The 19,030-nt window shown below is 42.7% G+C and overlaps 1 protein-coding gene across 6 annotated transcripts in view; it reads left to right on the plus strand.

The window, feature by feature from the left end:
* Positions 1-19,030, plus strand: part of ADAM22 (ADAM metallopeptidase domain 22) — a 161,908-nt gene that overhangs the window by 122,693 nt on the left and 20,185 nt on the right. For 3 of the 6 annotated variants that reach the window (XM_042473105.1, XM_042473110.1, XM_042473111.1), the window contains 7 exons: positions 1,537-1,705; positions 3,223-3,328; positions 3,857-3,947; positions 10,632-10,649; positions 12,721-12,915; positions 16,451-16,551; positions 17,824-17,890. In XM_042473105.1, coding sequence (XP_042329039.1) covers positions 1,537-1,705; positions 3,223-3,328; positions 3,857-3,947; positions 10,632-10,649; positions 12,721-12,915; positions 16,451-16,551; positions 17,824-17,890 — 747 coding nt within the window. The remainder of the gene's footprint in view (positions 1-1,536; positions 1,706-3,222; positions 3,329-3,856; positions 3,948-10,631; positions 10,650-12,720; positions 12,916-16,450; positions 16,552-17,823; positions 17,891-19,030) is intronic. The other 3 variants (XM_042473107.1, XM_042473108.1, XM_042473109.1) reach the window with 3 other exon arrangements.

The following is a 19,030-nucleotide window of genomic DNA, read 5'->3' on the forward strand; positions in this document are numbered from 1 at the left end:
CCAAAAGAAACGCTTAGAGACCACATGACTACCAAACAAAAAAATGGTTATATCATGAGGAACTGGATAAACTAGAGTTAAACACAACACCAGCTTCATTGAGTCGCCCTTGAGAGCATTTGCTCTGGTGTACTCTTACAGGGTATGGCCTGCTAATTTCATGTTCATATAACTCTGTCCCTTAGATATTCTCCCTGACTTTAAATTAACTTGCAAACCTTAGGCATTGGCTAGGGACGTCTGCCATCTAGTGGGTCAAAAGTGACACCTCAGCATTCAACAGAATAAAATCAATTTAAATTAAGTAACAGTTTAAAAAACCAAAATAATCAACGGCCGGTTACACACCGGCACTTTAGTGCGTGACGAGCACGCACTAGGGTTACAAAAGGGCGGTGCTTCTGCGCCGCCCTAACCCTAGTGCGTGCTCGTCACGCACTAAACAGCGGCGGCCCTTCCATATGGCCGCCGCTGTGAGGACATCACGGCTGCGCCGCCTCTAGATGGGGCGGCGCGGACATGACATCCTCAATCCACGGCAGGGCCCTAGGGCGCCCTTTCCGCGGACCAGGAAGGACCCGTTTTGGAGCTCCTTCCTCGTCCGCAGCGCCGCTTTGCTTCTCTGGGCGCAGCCTTCAGACGGCTGCGCCCAGTGAAGCAAGGGAGAAAGGAGCCAGCAGCCCCTTTCTCCCCCTCCCCGCCGCCGCGGGTGTCCTTGGGGCTTGAAGCCCCAAGGACACCCCTTTTAAGGCGGCGGGGAAGCGGCGTTTTGCTGCTTCCCGCAGCTTGAAAAGCGGTGGATCGGGGCCTCAGTGGCTGCCGTTCTGGCAGCTCAAGCCGTTCTGGCAGTCACCGATCCGGCGGTGAAAGGGGCGGGTACAGCCCGCCTCAAAGAGGCGGTCTGACCCGCCACTAGGAGCACAGTCCTTGGCCCCCTTAATGTGCACACCCAATTCCAGTGTCTAGGCTTTATGTCTTCAAGCAATGGCTATGAGAGGAAATTATCACACAGGAGTTATCCTGTCATTGTCCTTCGCTGTGCCACCCTTCCCACATGATTGCGGGAAGGACTTTCAGACGACATTGTGAAGATCCTATCATTAACTCATCTGAAAACCACAATTGCACAAAAGACTTTCAAATGACATTGCGCAGATCCTGTCATTAACTCTTCATTAAAGAGACATTGGCAGGCATTTTGCCAGAAGTTCACATTGTTGCAGTATCGCTTTAATGATGGGTTAATGGTGGGATTGGCGCTATGATTTAAAAGTCTTTCGCGCTACCACAGTTACGGACAGGTTAATAATGGGAAAAGGATGGGGGAGTGATCCCATCCCTATCCCATCTGTGTGTGACAATCTCCTTTTATTGTTATAGATGAAGTGTCAAATATTTTGTATAAATTGTAAGTAGCCATGTTTTCAGCCATGAAAAAACATATATGTGTACAGATATATGTGAAAGCTAATATGTTACTTTTTCATTCTGTGTTTCATGGTGGTTTGCTTCAACATCTTCCATTCTTTTATGCAGTGGTGCTCATGTTAAGCTAGAAGAAGATGCAGACCTTGGCTATGTAGAAGATGGGACACCTTGTGGTCAAGGAAGGATATGTTGGGAACACAGATGTCTTTCTGTGGATTCTTTTAACTTCAGTTCCTGCCCAGGAAGTACAGGAGGCAACATTTGTTCAGGACATGGAGTATGTTTGTTTGTTCTTTGTATTGGAGGGCAAGGAGGTGATGACACATTTATTTTTATTCTTAATTGAATGTTTAAAATTGGGTTAGCAGTATACATACATAAACACCCAGACACGCTGCATATGCTAAAGTTTGGAAGGATTGCCTTTTGGATTACAGCTCCAAGAATCCCACAGAAAATATGAGGCCTAGGTTAATTGGAGGACCCTGAGAGTTGTAATTAAAAAAATGTTAGTTTTCCAAAGTCGTGTTTGTGTGTGTCTATGTGTGTACCCATACAAATACACATATATGCATACACATACATAGAAATACATATATGTATGTATGTGTGTTTTCTTTTTGAAAAGACTTGAAAGAGTGCCAGGGAAGAACTGAATATTTTGCTTTAGCCCAAGAAGGACCATACCCCAGTGGCCAAACAGAGACTGTGCGAATAGAAAGCCCTAACCTTCAGTACTTTTGTGGCACCTTATGGGAAAGATCTCTTTCCTTGAGAGCTGGTGCCAGTCAGAGTAGATAATACTGGGATAGATGTCTTTAAAAAACTGTCTCACCTTTATCACGCAGCTTCCCATAATGTAATATCCTGTCTTAAAGGAATGGAAGTGATCATCTAAGCTGAATCCAGAGCACTCTGCACTCTGTACAATCCAGTGCACACAATGCTTCTGGCAGAAGATAGTGGTGGTGGTGATGCGTTTCCATATTACCTAAAATTTTCCAAGGACTATACAGATATCTTCTGAGCTCTTAATCTAGTAGACACTGCATAAAAGGAAGAATGAATGATGAGGGAAGGGAAAGCAGGTGCTGGAGTAACACTTCCTTACCTGATTAATGGGGGGGGGGGGTGCAAGGTTGCATTAAGTATTCTTTTTGGAAAGGAAGAGCAAAATCCATGTAGGTAGGAAATATATTAAGCTGTTATTTTAAATGGGTCCTCAAGATCCTCTTCAAGCATACATGAGTACTTTTCCACCTATACCATTATACTGGAACATCTCTGGAATTCTTCAATTGTGAGCTTGAATGCCTCCCTTGCTCTTCCTGCCTTTGCAGAATGTCAATGCATTCTGCTTGGTCAGGATGATGGAAACTGTAGTCCAGCACATCTGGAAGGCACCACGTTGGGCAAGGCTGCTTTATAGGGGCTGGTAAATCAACAGAATTTAGTTTGCTTGTAGACTAGAGGGCAGCCAAGTCTTCTTCACCCTTCCATTCTTTTCTTTAGCTTCTGTGATGTTGTATGTCCACACAAAACATGATCCCTTTCTTTAAAAAGGAAAAGAAAAAAAGATCAAAGCTGTTTTTGTCTTTTAAAAAGTAGAAATCAGCATTTCAAGCTGATCAGAACAGACAAATTCTCCTAAAGCAAAGTAGTAAACTATTGGGTCATATATGTGTATCTATATGTGTACATGTATATCTGTATGTGAATGATGCCTTGGGTGGAATTTTGATGCTATTTTATTTTGTTCTCATTTTTCTAAACACTGGCTTAAATTTTACATAGGTTTGCAGTAATGAAATACAATGTATCTGTGACTCATTCTGGACTGGTGAAGAGTGCAATAAACACCTTGCAGAACCACCAATTGGAATAATTCCAGATAGTTCAGGTAAGTTGTATGTTCTAAAGTAATCCTTCTAAAATTAAATAAGTATAGGCTTAATTGTGATTAGACTCTAAAACTGGTGCCTTGTTCTTTCACTTTGAATCCGCTAAAAGAAAACTGGTCCTGATCAGAAGTGTAATAGGACCAAAAGGTTTTTAGAAAATCTGTTCTGCTGATGTAGTACAGACCCTGATAACACACACACACCTGCTAGTTATTAACAGAATAGATTCATTTCTAGTTTGTAGTAGCAGCTGTTGGCAATAGGATGGTAAAACCACTCTAGGTTTTATTCCAAACTTTACGGGAACTATCCAAGATGCTGAACCTGTTTTGTGGGTAGGGTCCCTCCTTGTCTTAAATCCTGTGCAGTTTATTGCTACCAGAAATATATCAGTGAGAGTATTTCAGAGTTTTTCTTCTCTCAAAAATAACCTGGCAACACAGATTTAGAAAATAGAAGTGCTGTAATTGTATGTGGTTTCTTACTCCATCGGACTCAAACTTTCCTTTTTGTTTCTTTGTATCTAGGTGTCACTAGCACAAATATAATTGTAGGTGCTATTGCTGGTACTATTTTAGTGTTGGCTCTGATTCTGGGTATAACTGCATGGGGTTATAGGTAAGTCATTTATGCATGCATATTTATATATATTTAATAAAAAGTGTGGGTTACTTCTAAGTGCTGGCAATATAGGGTATGGAACAATTTTGGCAAAAAAACATTTGACTTGGTTTCACTGATCAAAAAGGCATAATGACAGAGCAGTAAATGTAATTATTAACTTTTTAACCTCTTTCAACATGCTTCCAGTTTTCTCTGCCTGTAGTTGCCTGGTTAGACTTGCTTAGTTCATATGCTTTATTCTAATGTCTACTTGTCATAAAATGATTTTTTTAAATGGTGGGGGTCCAGTTATTTCCAGTATTTACCCAGTAGTTTTTTTTAAGTGTAAAGATTTGTTACACTCCTGTATCTAAATTTGTCTGTCTAAACAGTTGTTTTAGAAAGAAAAAAAAATGAATTCAAGAAAAGTGTCAGACTAAATCAAAGATCCTAAACATATTGAAAGTGCCATATATACTTGACTATAAGTAGACCTTATGTATAAGAGGACTAGATAACTAAGCAATTAAAACAAAGAGGACGATGTCCAAAAATAAGAGGTTTTCAAGAAATACCTAACAAGGTATTGGCGGACTTTGTGGACGACACAAAAGAAAGTTCCCTGTACTAAATAAATAAATAAATAAATAAATCAAAGACATATCATGCTATGTCTGTTCTAGGATGCAAAATCTTAAACCCTGAACATAATTAATATAATTCCCCTTATTTTTATTAGTTTACTTCAACAAAAATAACAATATACATTTAACAATATTACATATAAATATAGTATGTGGAAAGCGAATCAAGAAAAATCATTCCTTTCCTAAGAGAACATGGGGGCGAAACAGACCACTCTGAAGGAATGGCTTCTGGCCACTCCTTTGAGTGCCAGATTGGGCCTGTGGCAACCACAAGCTGCTCCTCTTTATGCGAGGAAAAAGAAGCCTTTGCTGCTATGGTGGGTTTTTCCTGGGTTTCTGTGGTGCAGTATGTGTAAACGCTGCGAAGCTGTTGCATGTGTGGTTAACTTGCAACTTCTTGGTGCTGTGGGAGCGTGCTGCTGTCTGAACACTGTGCCTCCATGACGCCAGGAAGATGGCTCTTTTTGCCAGTCTGTACTGGCCCATAGTTGCACTTCACACAGGTCAAAATCAATGCACAGAATTTACTCACATTTTAAATTATGATTCCTGCTGTCATGTGTTTTAAAAGAGGTTTCAAACAAATATATGGAAGAAAAGGGTAGCAGCAGCTTTTAGCCCCAATAAGAAACAGAGTCTCAAGGCAAGGGGAGATATTAGTAGATATTGGTGCCACTTTTTTTTTTTAAAAAATACACAAGATAATCTGAACAGTGCCTGGTTGATAGATTTGGCCTTTGCTTTGTTATCCCAGAATGTTCCAGAGCAATATATGGTAGAGGCATTGTGGGAAATATATAAGGAGTCTAGACCTAGCCACTTAGAGCACTACAGCTACCCAATAGTGAAGTAAGCTCACTAGGGCTCTCTGGTCTGTTACCTGGTCCGCGCGGAGCAAAAAAGAAGCTCCAAAATGGAGCTTCTTCTTGCGTCGCAGTTATGACGCCGCGAGGCGCCAGTGGCGCCCTCGCAACATCATAAGCGCCATGTGATGTGCGGACGCACAGCGTCCGCTACGTCAAGATGGCGGCGGTCGTGTGGAACGGCCGCCGCCAGACGCCCCTCTTTAAAACTGGGACGTCTTGGGGGCATCCCAAATGGCGGTATGTAACCCGCCTCTGTTTATGAAATACAGTAGATCACCAGGACTGTTTCACTACTGGAACAGGATTCAGTTTCTAATTCTCTGTATACCAGTTGCTGAGGAGCCAACAGCAAAATAGGCTGTTGCTTCTGTTTTCTGGTCTTCTGAAAGCACTAGGTTGGTTACTGTGGGAAATAGGATGTTGAATTGCCTAGACTTTTGCTTACAGAGTTCTTTCTCTGTTCTTAATAACCAGTCATACCACCTTGACTTGGATGATGATGTAAAGCAGTAGTAGGAATGCACCAGAAGAAATTTAATACTTGCTGCTCTTGAATGCACTGAGAATAAAAATGTGTGAGTTCAGGCTCGGTACAGATTAGGAAAAAGGAGTGGCCAGAGGCCGTCCCTTTCTCCTCCAGACCATTGCTGGACAATGATCCACTGGAAAAGGAGCTCCGGAATGGAACACCTTCCTGCGATCCCACCAAGGTGCCATTTGCAACCTGGGGTGTCGTGGTGACGTGTCTTGTGCACCCCACCATTTGGGCGCATTGCACAAGACACGTCATGTATGTGCGCACCGTACAGACAGTGCTGCATCAAGATGGCGCCACCCATACATACTAGGGTTCTGGAGTGTGCAGTTGCTGCGCGCTCCTGAACCCTAGTATTGGTGCCACCACACCACTTTTGGCCCGTCTGTACCAGGCCTTCAGACTGTCCGGAATTTGTGGGATTTTCCCGAAAGTAGGACTTTTTTTCTCCAGAAGGATTTCCCAAAAACTCTGTTTTAAATTCGCCCCCTTTCGCCTCCACGCCGGACCACCGCCGTCGCTGCCGCTGCCAGGACTGCGCCTTTGCCGGGCGGCCTCCTCCCGGGGTATCGGAGGTGCGCATCTGCGCACCACCTCGGGAGTGCTGCCCACGGACTAAGGAGCACCCCAGCGGGACTCCTTTTGGACCTCGCAGCTCACTGGCCTTGGCGTTTGGCGGCCAGTTTTGGTGCGTGGGGCCCTTTAAGGACCATCTGGGGGGAAGCTAGGGAGGAGCCCCGCCAGGTGAGAGCGGCGGGGATAAAGCCGGGGAACCGGACCCTTCCTGGCACGCCCCCTTTCGCCTCCACGCCGGACCACCGCCGTCGCTGCCGCTGCCAGGACTGCGCCTTTGCCGTGCGGCCTCCTCCCGGGGTATCGGAGGTGCACATCTGCGCACCGCCCCGGGAGTGCCGCCCACGGACTAAGGAGCACCCCACTGCTGCGTACCTGCGCAGTTGCGCAGTTTTATTGGTGTGGGAGGCTTGGATTGGCCCTGGGAGCAGAGGATGCCTGTAGTGGCTAACCTCTGCTCCTCTAGTAGCCATAGAGGGGTGGGGGGAGGATAGGGATGCGGGGGATGCCTGGGCCGGGGATAACATCTTGGTGGGCGGAGCTCCAATTGAGGTTGTGTGGGGCAGGGGGAGGTATGGTGGTGGGAGAAGGGACTTGCGTTCCAGGGGAAGGCGTGATCGATGCATCATATCTATCTCGCCTTCCTGTCCCCCTCCCAACCTGAAGGACCTGAGGGTCACTCCAACCGTGCCACAAACCCTGTCGCTGCTCCTGTGCAATGCCAGGTCTCTTAACAACAAGACCCACATCCTCCAGGATCTGCTGGAGGACTCTAAGTGTGACCTGGCTTGCATTACCGAGACCTGGCTGGGGCCTGAAGGGGATGCCGTGTGGGCTCAGGCCCTGCCTGCTGGGTACTCGGTGAAGGACCAGCGCAGGTTAGGTGGGCGGGGGGGGGTGTGTGGCCTTGGTACATAGGAACACCGTGTCCCTCTCCAGGAACCACATCCGACAGACCTCCTATATCGAGTGTATTTACCTGACCCTAAAGGCTAGGGACAGTCTAGGGATTCTGTTAGTGTATCGGCCACCCCGTGCATTAGCGGACTCCCTTAACGAGCTGACACAGCTGGTCGTTGAACTGATGTTGGAGACGCCCAGGCTTCTTGTCCTGGGTGACTTCAACATCTCCCTCATGGCCAGCTATGTTCCACCCGGTGCGGCTTGGGAATTCATGGATACCATGACGGCCATGGGCCTGTCCCAGCTGATACAGGGTCCCACGCATTGTGCGGGTAATACTCTTGATTTGGTCTTCTGTTCGGAGGCGGAGAATCCGTGGGTGGAAATAGCTAATGTTTCCCCCCTGTCATGGACGGATCATTTCCTGGTAGAGGTGAAAGTCAAGGCCTCTACCCAGATCCCCCCCGGGGGTGGTGGACCTGTTAGGATGGTCCACCCTCGAAGGCTGATGGAACCTGAGAGATTCCAAGAAGCCTTAGAGGGGCTCGCGGTTGGAAATGACGGCGACTCTGTTGATGCCCTTACCGGTATTTGGAATACCGGTCTTTCTAGGGCTATACACAGTATCGCTCCCAAGCGCCCTCTCAGGCCTGCTTCCAAACGTAAGCCCTGGTACACGGAAGATCTCCGGGCGAGGAAGCGGGTTCTGCGACGGCTAGAGTACCGTTGGCGGAAACACCTTTGCTTAGACGACAAGGCTCTCCTAGACCAACTGTTAGAGGACTACGGAGAGGCAATACGCGCAACAAAGAATTCATTCTATGGTGCCCGTATTGCGTCCGCGGAGTCGCGTCCGGCAGAGTTGTTCAGGGTGGTCAGGGAGCTAACCCAGCTTCCTCCCGCCCTGAACCAGATCCTTGAACCTTCTAAGGCCTGCTGTGACTTGTTTAACGACTTTTTTGCGGATAAAACCTCTCGTATAAGCGAAGGTCTGAACGCTGACATTATAGCAGAACCTAGGGTAGAAGTGTCCAGTGCCTCCGTGGACTATGTTAAACTGGATCAGTTTGAGTTGGTGAGTACCGAGGATGTGGACAAGATCCTCGGAAGTGTTCGGAAAACAACCTGCTCTCTTGATCCCTGTCTCTCGTGGTTAGCGGCCCAGGGGGGACCGGTGGTAACATCATTGTTACACCGGATAATTAATACATCTTTGAGGGATGGGCTATTTCCATCGGATCTTAAATTGGCCATAGTAAAACCGATCCTAAAAAAGCCCTCCCTCGACCCCCCCTGGTACATAATAATTATCGGCCTGTCTCACTGCTACCATTTCTGGGAAAGGTGATTGAGAGGGCGGTTGCTATCCAGCTTCAGGCGGTCTTGGATGAAACGGATTATCTGGACCCATTTCAAACTGGCTTCCGGGCGGGTTACGGGGTTGAGACGGCCATGGTCGCCTTGGTCGATGATCTCCGTCTGAGCATTGACAGGGGAAGCGTGTCCCTGCTGGTGCTCTTGGACATCTCAGCGGCTTTCGATACCATAGACCATGGTATCCTTCTGGGACGTCTGGCAGAGGTGGGGATCGGGGGCACTGCGCTCCAGTGGTTCCACTCCTACCTCTCCGGGAGGTCCCAGATGGTGCAGCTGGGAGACGTGTGCTCCGACGAGAGGCCCCTTAAAACTGGGGTCCCTCAAGGCGCCATTCTGTCTCCCATGCTATTTAACATTTACATGAAACCGCTGGGAGAGATCATCCGGAGACATGGGGCGCGGGGTTATCAGTACGCTGATGACACCCAAATTATTTTCTCTATGTCTCCGACTGATGCAGTGACTGGGGATGGCGTCTCTCCTCTCGTGGCCTGTCTAGAGTCAGTAATGGGCTGGATGAGGGAAAACCGACTCAAGCTGAATCCAGAGAAAACGGAGGTACTAGTGATAGGTTCTCCTGGTCCAGGAATGGCGGTGATTCCACCTGTCCTGAACGGGGTCACGCTCCCTGTGAAGGACTCCGTGCGCAGTCTGGGGGTGCTTCTTGACTCGTCGCTTCACCTGACTGCTCAGGTGAATGCGACGGTCAAGAGCACCTGTTATCAGCTTCGGCTGATTCGCCAGCTGCGCCCATACCTGGCCCAGAGGGACCTAGAAACTGTTGTACATGCTCTGGTAACTTCGAGACTGGATTTCTGCAATGTACTCTACATGGTGCAGAACATGGCAGCCAGGCTGGTCACTGGTGCTCCCAGGACCAGCCATATAACACCGGTTTTAAAAGATCTCCATTGGCTGCCCATTCGCTTCCGAGCTCAATATAAGGTGTTGGTAATTACCTATAAAGCCCTAAATGGCTTGGGCCCAGGATATCTAAAGGACTGCCTCTCCCCGTACATTCCGCTTCGCACCCTCAGAACGTCTGGGCAGCAGCTACTGAAGGTGCCTGGGGCTAGGTTAGTCTCCACTTCTCGGAGGACGTTTTCCATAGCTGCCCCAGCCCTTTGGAATGCGCTGCCCACAGAGCTCCGCTCGTCTACTACCCTGGCCCAATTTAGGAAGGACCTTAAAACCTTCCTATTCCAACAGGCATTCCCCGAATAAATATCCTGTGGGCCTCCCTCCTCTTTCGTGGCCAAGAGGCTGGGCTATGGGGCTTTTTACTGTTGGTTTGTTTTAATGTGTATTTTTTGTGTGTATTTTGATTTGATTGTATTTTGGCTTGTTGTGGGCCGGCCTGATCGGAGGAAGGGCGGCATATAAATAAAAATTTTATTTATTATTATTTATTAAAATATAATGCATATACTTCCTAGTGTTCATTTACACTTCCTGTCATGATTGATGTTTCCTTCGCTCATGAGAATGACAAATTGGTCAAGAAAGACTCCAAATATTGATTTCAGCAGATTTCTTAGATCAAAAAAGTGTTTTGCATGAGCAGACATAATTTCTGCTTGCATAAAAATGGATTATTATTCCGCAACAAACTGTGGGATATCTGGGGCAGAGTCTAAGTTGCTGCCTCATGAAGATAGATGCAGGAATGCTTCATTCTGGGATTGGAAATACGATTGTATGTTGTAGGCTCAAACTCTTTGTTTTTAATGCTGAATAGACTGAAAGCAAACACAGAAGTAGTAACTTGCTCTTTATCTCTCTTCCCTTCTCCTGTAAGAAACTATCGAAGACAGAGGTATGTGAAAAAGCAGTGTGACCACATTGGCTCAGAATGCTTGAAATGGTGATCCCTATATGTTATTTACCAGGCAATATCCATATTTAGAAGCAATCCTATGAATCAGAATATATCAGACAAGTTTCCCTATTCATATCAGGTTGGAAATTCTTTGTGTACATAGAGCTGAGATCTCTTGTTAATTCAACAAAAAATAGTTCATCTGCTTATAGTATTAATATATTCTGTTTTAAGGTTTGGAATCCTATTATCTATTTTAATTTTTGTTTATTATATGGGGAAAGTCCTTAGATTCTATTTTCTATTATACTTTGACTTCTCTGCATTCACAGTTTGAACTTTAATCTTCTGACCTAAGTTCTCTTTAGCATTCTGTTTTGAAGTATTTGCAAATTATATAGTCTTCAGTTACTTCCATTACAAACTCTTTTGTGAATCTGCCTTTTAAAAAATTCAAATACTGTTCTTTTTAAATATCCAGTGGGTGGAATTCAAATTGCCACATACAAACCCATTTCGAGCTTCTGCTCCTGCTTAATCCTTCTTTAAAATCCTGAATATATTTTTTAAAATCACAGAACTCTACAGTGAGGACTAGGAGTATAGAATCATAGTCTAATTTGACTTCATAATGATGTTATATGATGATAGTTGAAACCAAATCATAATTAGGATAGTGCAGTGGGCCCTTAGTATCAGCTGGTATTTGGTTTCAAGACTCCCCCCCCCCCGGATACCAAAATATGTGGATGCTCAAGTTCCATTATATACAATGGCATAGTAAAATGTTGCTCATTATATAAAATGGCATAATAAAGGGTTGCTGCTGGGATTTAATATATATACAGTTGGCCCTCCATTTTTGCGGGGGATCCGTTCTGGCCCCCCTTGCGTAAAAACGGAGGCTCACGCATATTCAATGGGGAGTGCACCATTGGAAATAGAAGAGGTTACCCCTCCACGGATATTCAAGGGTGCGGATCCCAGATCTGAAAGTTAGGAGGATCGACTGTATATATCTTCAAGCTGTGGATGGCTAAATCCATGGATGCACAATTTGTAGATACGGAGGGCTGACTGTACTTATGGCCTTCACTCTGTAGTGTTATATAGGTTGAGTCTCCCTTATCTGAAATGCTTAGGACCAGAATTGTTCTGGATTTTTGATTTTTTTGGATTTCAAAATACCTGTATTTGCATATACATACATAATGAGTTATCTTGGAGATGAGACCCAAGTCTAAACACAACACTCATTTATGTTTCATATAGACCTTATAGGTATATTCTGAAGACATTTTATACAGTTTTTAATATAGTTTTTAAATATAATTTTCTGTATAAAACAAGGTGTATGTACTCTGAACCATTAGGATGCAGACCATGAAAATTTTTGAGTGTTTGGAACGTGTAGGAATTCCAGATAAAAGAGACCCAATCTGCAGACAGCATTTGAAAAATTTACATTTTGGTACTTATAATTCCTGGTATCCCCCAGCCATTGACCAAAAAAATGGACTAGTGACCAAACAAATACATTAAATACACAAACAGAGAAACAGATCAACAGCTTGATTGAACAGCAGAATTGCTGTGGTAGGAGTACAGAGCAGATAGTGGCAACAATGGAAAAGTGTGTGTCCAGCTTTCATCTGGATTATAAAACCCTTCTTTCAGCTGGCCGGAAAGGATGCTTTTTGGAAAGGTGTGGTCCGCTTGTAATCTGAGTACCTAACTGAGTTCTACTCCCATGAGTGAGAGATGCTGAATTAATTTTTTATTAAAGGCAGGTTAAGCAAAATTTGCACAATAGGATGGGTATATAGTTTAATTAGACATTTGAATATTTCAGAGATTGCCTTTTCATACTGCAGAAAGTAAAATTAATTTGTTAATTAGTCTGAGGCTTTTAATTACATAAATATGTGAGAAAACATTTTATTATCCTCTCTTGACTCTCTTTTCCTGTGTTTTTAAAATATATTTATATTTAAAATGACTGAGTATATACATTTAGTATATGCCTTTATTTCTTGTTTCTGACTTGGAAATGTTCATTATGCTTTAGACAAATTCCTCAGGGAGATTATGTTAAAAAGCCTGCTGAGGCCGACTCCTTGTATAGCGGCATGGGTCCTGGAGTCAGCACAAATTCTGCATCTAGTTCTAAGAAGAGGTCTGCTTTTCTGTCGCATTTTCAGATTTCTACCTGTTCCATCACACATTATTCCATTAGTCAGAACCTTTCATTGTTTTGCAGCAGGTTTGATTACTTCCTTTCTTCCTTCATTTTGTCAATTGTGTGAAAAAGTGACTTCCTCCAATCTTTGATTACACATTGGTTGTATTCTGTCCTATGGGCTGGACAAGGTGATCTTTGAGATCCTATCTTCTGCTCAGATTATCTCATTCTATTCTACCCTGCTGATTAGTCTCTTTTTAAATTACCTAATAAATAAATAAATACATTAAAAATATGGTGGAGACAAATACCACAGTTATCTAGCATATGCGATACACTTCCTCACTAGAATGGGAGCCTGATTCTGTAATTCATCCACAGAGCTCAGACAAGCTACTTTTAAAAAAACTTCGCAGAATCCCTAGGAGATTCTGAAGGCCGTAATAATAATAAAAAAAACCCCTCTAATTTTTCCAATCTTCCACTTGCTCATAACGTGAACCCAACAAAACCTTCTACTTAAACTGGAGTTATTTAAGCAAAACAGCTGGATTTGTCTGAAATGCTGTACAGTAGTTGCATCTTGCACTGCAGATCTTTCGCTGAGTAGGCAGTTGGACTAAATGATCTCAGTTAGACTAAATTTTTCAGACCGTATGAAAATGCTTTAGCAAATAAAAAAGCCCACCTCGTCACAATTTTTCTGTAATGCTCAGGTAAACAAAGAAGGAGGATGTTGCATTTTCATTAACAGTTAATGGATTAATGGCTGTATTAGAATATAAGTGCTATATTTTGGCATTTGTTTGCTCTGCTTCTGTGTTCTTAATAGCTCATGTTATCTGGCATTTCCAGCTTGCATTTCTCTCTTTCTTTAATGATCAGTGAAGACATGGTTTATATACACAATGATCTGTGAGTGCCTGGCTTATAACATATGCACACACATGAACACTTACTCAAGTGGTGTATAAGCAGAGAAGCTACTTTCTTTGTGCAGCTTCTCATGCATTTTGGCCATGATTACAAATGAAGGTTGGAATGAGTAAGAAGGTATTTCAAAAATATGGTTTCTTGAGTGTGTTCAAAGGGTTCTGTTATATCCAGCTACTCAGAGTGGGGTTGGTGATCAGGCCCTAGAAACATTGCTGGATTTTGAAACACACTGCAGAAATAACCCAGTTTGAGACCACTTGCGCTGCCCTGGCTCAATGCTAGGGAGTTCTGGGAACTGTAGTTTTGTGAGACCTTTCACCTTCTCTTTCAGAGAGCTCTGGTGTCACAATAAACTACAATTCCCGGGTTTTCATAGCACTTAGAGCAGTTCAAGTGGTCTCAAACTGGATTATTTATGCAGTGTGTTTTGGACTTTGGTTTCCTCAGGTTCTGATTTATGTAAGTTTTATATGGGCACAATGGAGCAGAATATCATTACTCCTCTGATGTTTTTGCTTGGCTTTTAAAACAGGTATTGCTTAAAATGCTGTGTTACAGTGCTGTTTGTCTCTCCATTTCCCCACTCCCATATTTCCATTTGTTCTTCATTTCAGTCAGTTGTTTGTTCTTTGATATATAATGTTATAAATTTCTTAAGGTCTGTCTGCATTATAATGTATGGTAGCGTCTCCTGTCACTGGCTAAAAATGATTTGTATAATGGTGTTTAGCTTCAGATAGATAAATTGACTTCACAGAAAGCTTCAGATCACAAATAATGACTAGGAAAAATGTAATATAGGATGTTGTTCTTTGTATGAGAGAGAGAGAGAGAGAGAGAGAGAGAGAGAATGAGAATATAATGTGCAAAGGAAAACCAAAGAAATGAAAGAGAGCAGCAACTCCCAATTTAGCACTTTCCAGGTGTGTTGAACTTCAATTCCCACCATTTACAGCTGGCATGACCCAGCATTTCTCATATTAGAAAGTCAGCATCATTCAGTTCTGGTTCTATTTTCCCCTGAGGAAGCAAAGATAAGAAGAAAGAACTCAACCTGGCAGGAAAAATGGAAAAATCTTTGTTCTCCTGACCTGGTTAATCCTTAAGAACCCTTTCATTACATTTTTGCAAGTTGTAAAAGAAATGTATGGGTGGACCCTTGTTATCCACTGGGGTTTGATTCCAGGACCCCCCTGGATAGCAAAATCCTTGGATGATCAATTCCCATTAAATACAGTAGCATAATGAAATGGTGTCCCTTACATAAAATGCCAAAATCAAGGTTTGCTTTTTGGTATGTGGATTTTCAAACCATGGTTGGTTGACTCTGTGGATGAGGAATCCGTAGACACAGAGGGTCAACTATACTTATTTCCTTTACAGAGCTTGGAAAAATTACTTTAAAAACAACAACTACACATTCTAGAATTTTAAATCCACCAAGGGTACTGGGAGTTGTTGTTCCCTAAAGTAACGTCTGCAAGATCTGTTTGTGGATGATTTTTCTGCCCCCTGTGTGTGCATAGCTTTCCAAAGTTATATTTTAAAGGCATCGAGGACTGACCTAGAATGCAGATCTTTGTACCTCTGAGTGCTGTTGAAATGTTTCTTGTCTACCATTTGTTTTCGTTATCCTGTTACTTTATAGTCTTTCAAGAGTAACCCCTTATCAAACAGCAAAGTAGATTACAAACTCAATTAACTACAAAGATCTAGATTAGAATCTGTTCCATGCTAAATGTTCCAATCAAAATGGAATTCATGGAGTATATCTGTAATTGCAGCTATTCCCAACAGTAACCTATGGTGGAATAGGCCACAACTCCTTAACTCCCCTGCTATGATTGGGGAGTATTGGAATTGGAATCCAACATATATGAGTGGGTGCTGTCTTGGGGAAGGCTGAATTAGATCGGGGCCAAATACAGCCTTAGAAGCCCCACTAGAAGTCCCTTGAAAGCTCCCAGACTCCCTCAAACAGCTAAAAACCAGTGGTTTTGCCCACTTCATCCTGAAGACATTCACATACTTGGGGGGGGGGGAGCCAAAATAAGTTGAAACTGGACGAGAATTGACGTCACTTCTGGTAATGCTAGACATGATGGTGCAGGTGTGTGTATGAAAATTGGCATCCACATTCTCCACAATCACCCACTCCTGCATTAAACTGTTGGATGGGATATAGTAACTAAATAGTTCTGGAATCAGCAATTTCTGGCCATTTTTCACTATCCCAGGACTAGCTACAGGCCATACCATCATCTCCTCGCAAAACCAGAAGTGACCAGAAGACAGAAACAAACAAAAATCCTTCTTTTTGTTTTGTTTCAAGAAAGCCCAAGGGTTTGGAAGTAAAGAAAGATGTAGAGGGTACACCTAGTTTTAGAATAGAATCATGCACTCGAGAGACTTTTCTAGTTCATAATCTCCATTTAAAGAAAAAACAGCCTTGGGGGTGATTGCCACTTTTATACTAGGTAAAGGAACAGTGGAACTTAACAGAAACAGGAGCGCTTAACATGAAAAAGAAAGCAACATGGGCTGTTAATTTAAACAATCATTTTGGGTGTGTAGACAGACTTTTACATTTTCCATGTAAAAATAAAGGAATGTTGACATTGTTAGATAATTAGCTGCACCAGTTCAATAACTTCATGCAAATCTTGGTAATTACTCCTAGGTCAAACGGATTATCTCATTCATGGAGTGAAAGAATCCAAGATGCAAAGAACCATTCAGAAATCTGTCAAAATGGGAGACCAAGGAGTAACTCATGGCAAGGTGAGAAGCACTTTCGTGTTTTGACATTGCAGACCTAATGAATTGTTCAGAAAACCTCTTGGAAACACAATTGGGAGATTTTATTTCATTCTCTCCTCTTTGACATTGGTGTGTGGCTGAAAACAATGAGGAGACAAGCTCCACGTGCTCTGGGATGGTCAACTGTTTATTCAATGTTAAAAGATCCCAACGTGTTTCAGCCATAGGCCTCCAGGGGCTGGAAACAAATATTATGTTATAATTAATAAAAAGACAGGACAACACTCAATGGACTGTAACATAAAAATGCCCATATTATTTATATCAGAATTATACATACCCTTGAAAAGAATTCAATAGAGTACTAAACACCCTCCAAAATACAGGACCATAGAGATTAAAGGGAACAGAATCTGCAGGATTTCTTTATATATACTGTACATACTCCAGATAGAGCTTGAAAAGTCATAACCAATTATATATTTTGGAATGCAACACAGGGACATCCGATACAATCTCTCTAGGTGATTACTACTGAAGAAGGCCTTTCTCATTGTGGCTGAAACACAGCTGTCTCTTCATTGTTTTCTGCGTGCTTTTCAGTTCTGATTTCACTATTGCAATGTGGCTGTAGTAATGGTTGTGTAGAAGTGGGAATTTCATCAGGTGTTTCTTATCACATAAGGAGCACCTCCTGAAATGCCCTCTTCCGCACAAACCGTGTTCCTTATCCCACCTAGCAATCCTACATTTAAGCAGATTAAAATGTTAAATATGCATCTTAAATTGTCTTGCTTACAGTTTACTGAACACATGGGAAAATATATACCATTTTAAAAATCTCATTATGAATATGACCACAGAGGTGCACTAGACAAGAAATGTTTAAGGGAGCTTCGTGTTCTCTCCTGAGTCTGTATCTTTACTGGAAGACAGATAGGACTCTTACTGTATAATAACAGGAAATCAGGTAGAAACAGCCTGTCATCTGGCTGGTTTTCCAATTGTTACCCAAAGCAACCTAGGAGCTTGAACACAGTACAGATGTGCAGTGGACTCAAGAAACAGGTAGCTTTTAATCATATCAAGGGTAAACAAAAGTTTTTAAAGAAAAACATAAACATTCCTGTAGTGAATTTTCCTTCCTATTTTTTCATCAATTGTAATTTTAAGACAAAAGATGTGTATGTGGTTACACATGCATCAGTATTTCTTGGGTGTAGGACAATGAAGATAATTAGTTGATATTTTGAAGCACTGATTTTTACTCTCTTACCCTTTGATCTTTTTCAGGCAATATAGGAGGAAACAGAAAGAAAGCCAAAGGCAAAAGATTTAGGCCACGGTCTAATTCAACTGAGTAAGTTTTAATTTCTGGCAGAAAAAGAAAACGGAACACCTTTCCCAGTAATTCTGTTTCAGTTGCTCCGTGCAAAGTCCTTGAACCAGACCCTTCAGATGTTACTTCTTTTCTGATTGAAAGTACTAATTCATAAATGATGTAGTAACAGGCTCTTTCCAAACCCTTACATATATTAAAAATGCATCCAAGTTATCACATAGACTTATTTACAGCAGTACTAACCAATGTTAACAACCTCCTAACATCACCCAGAAGTTTTTACAGATGTTCATTTAGGGAACAAAGACCACATTCACATGACACAATTATAGTGCTATGATTCCACTTTAACTATCTTGGCAACATCTTAGTGCCTGACAATACTACAAATCCCAGAATTTCACAGAATGCAGCAATGGCAGATAGCATAGACTATAGAGCTATAATGTGAAATGGCTTGAAGTGGGAGGTGGTTCCTTCTGTATGGCTTTGACACTGAAAATTCACCACCTTGTTTTATTTGTCCTTTAAGATGCCATATGCTGCAGTGCCAATTTTAGAGACAAAATGGCTATTTTGGGGAGAGTATTTTTGGTGTCTGTCACAGGAGATTTTCTGTCTTTAAGTCTTAAGGAACATACTATACATCACATCAGAAGCTTAGAGAAAGGTAGAGAAAAATGTAATTTCTCCTTTTAAACTAAAGCAAGAAAGTTCTGATTCTGATTAGAATCATAACAGCTAGTCCAATGCCACCTGATGACTAAACTTTGTAATGATACTATCAGTGTAGTCATTTGCAATTATTTTCAGCTGGGAAGCTGCTGCAAAGGTACTGTCTGTTTGGCTCCTTAGTCTCTTAAGGATTTCCCACACCCTTTTTTCATCAACAGGCATTAAATGAAATGAGGGCATATACAACTCCATGTAGTCTAAGTGAAAGGCTTTATATTCCTGTGTTTCTCCTAAAGTGTGTCCACCAGTAAAATTTTGCCTTTCAGGCTACCAAGTCACCCTTGCCTTGGGAGTGTTGGTCCTAAACCTATTTACTTGTGTGTATGAATACCAGGTGCTGTGGGCTGTATTTCATAGGAAGGAATTGGCAAAACCACCTCTGAATATTCCTTGCCTAAGAAAACCCTATGAATCCATGTGGTC

Source organism: Sceloporus undulatus, chromosome 6 (assembly GCF_019175285.1).
Source record: "Sceloporus undulatus isolate JIND9_A2432 ecotype Alabama chromosome 6, SceUnd_v1.1, whole genome shotgun sequence".
Taxonomy (NCBI): Eukaryota; Metazoa; Chordata; class Lepidosauria; order Squamata; family Phrynosomatidae; genus Sceloporus; species Sceloporus undulatus.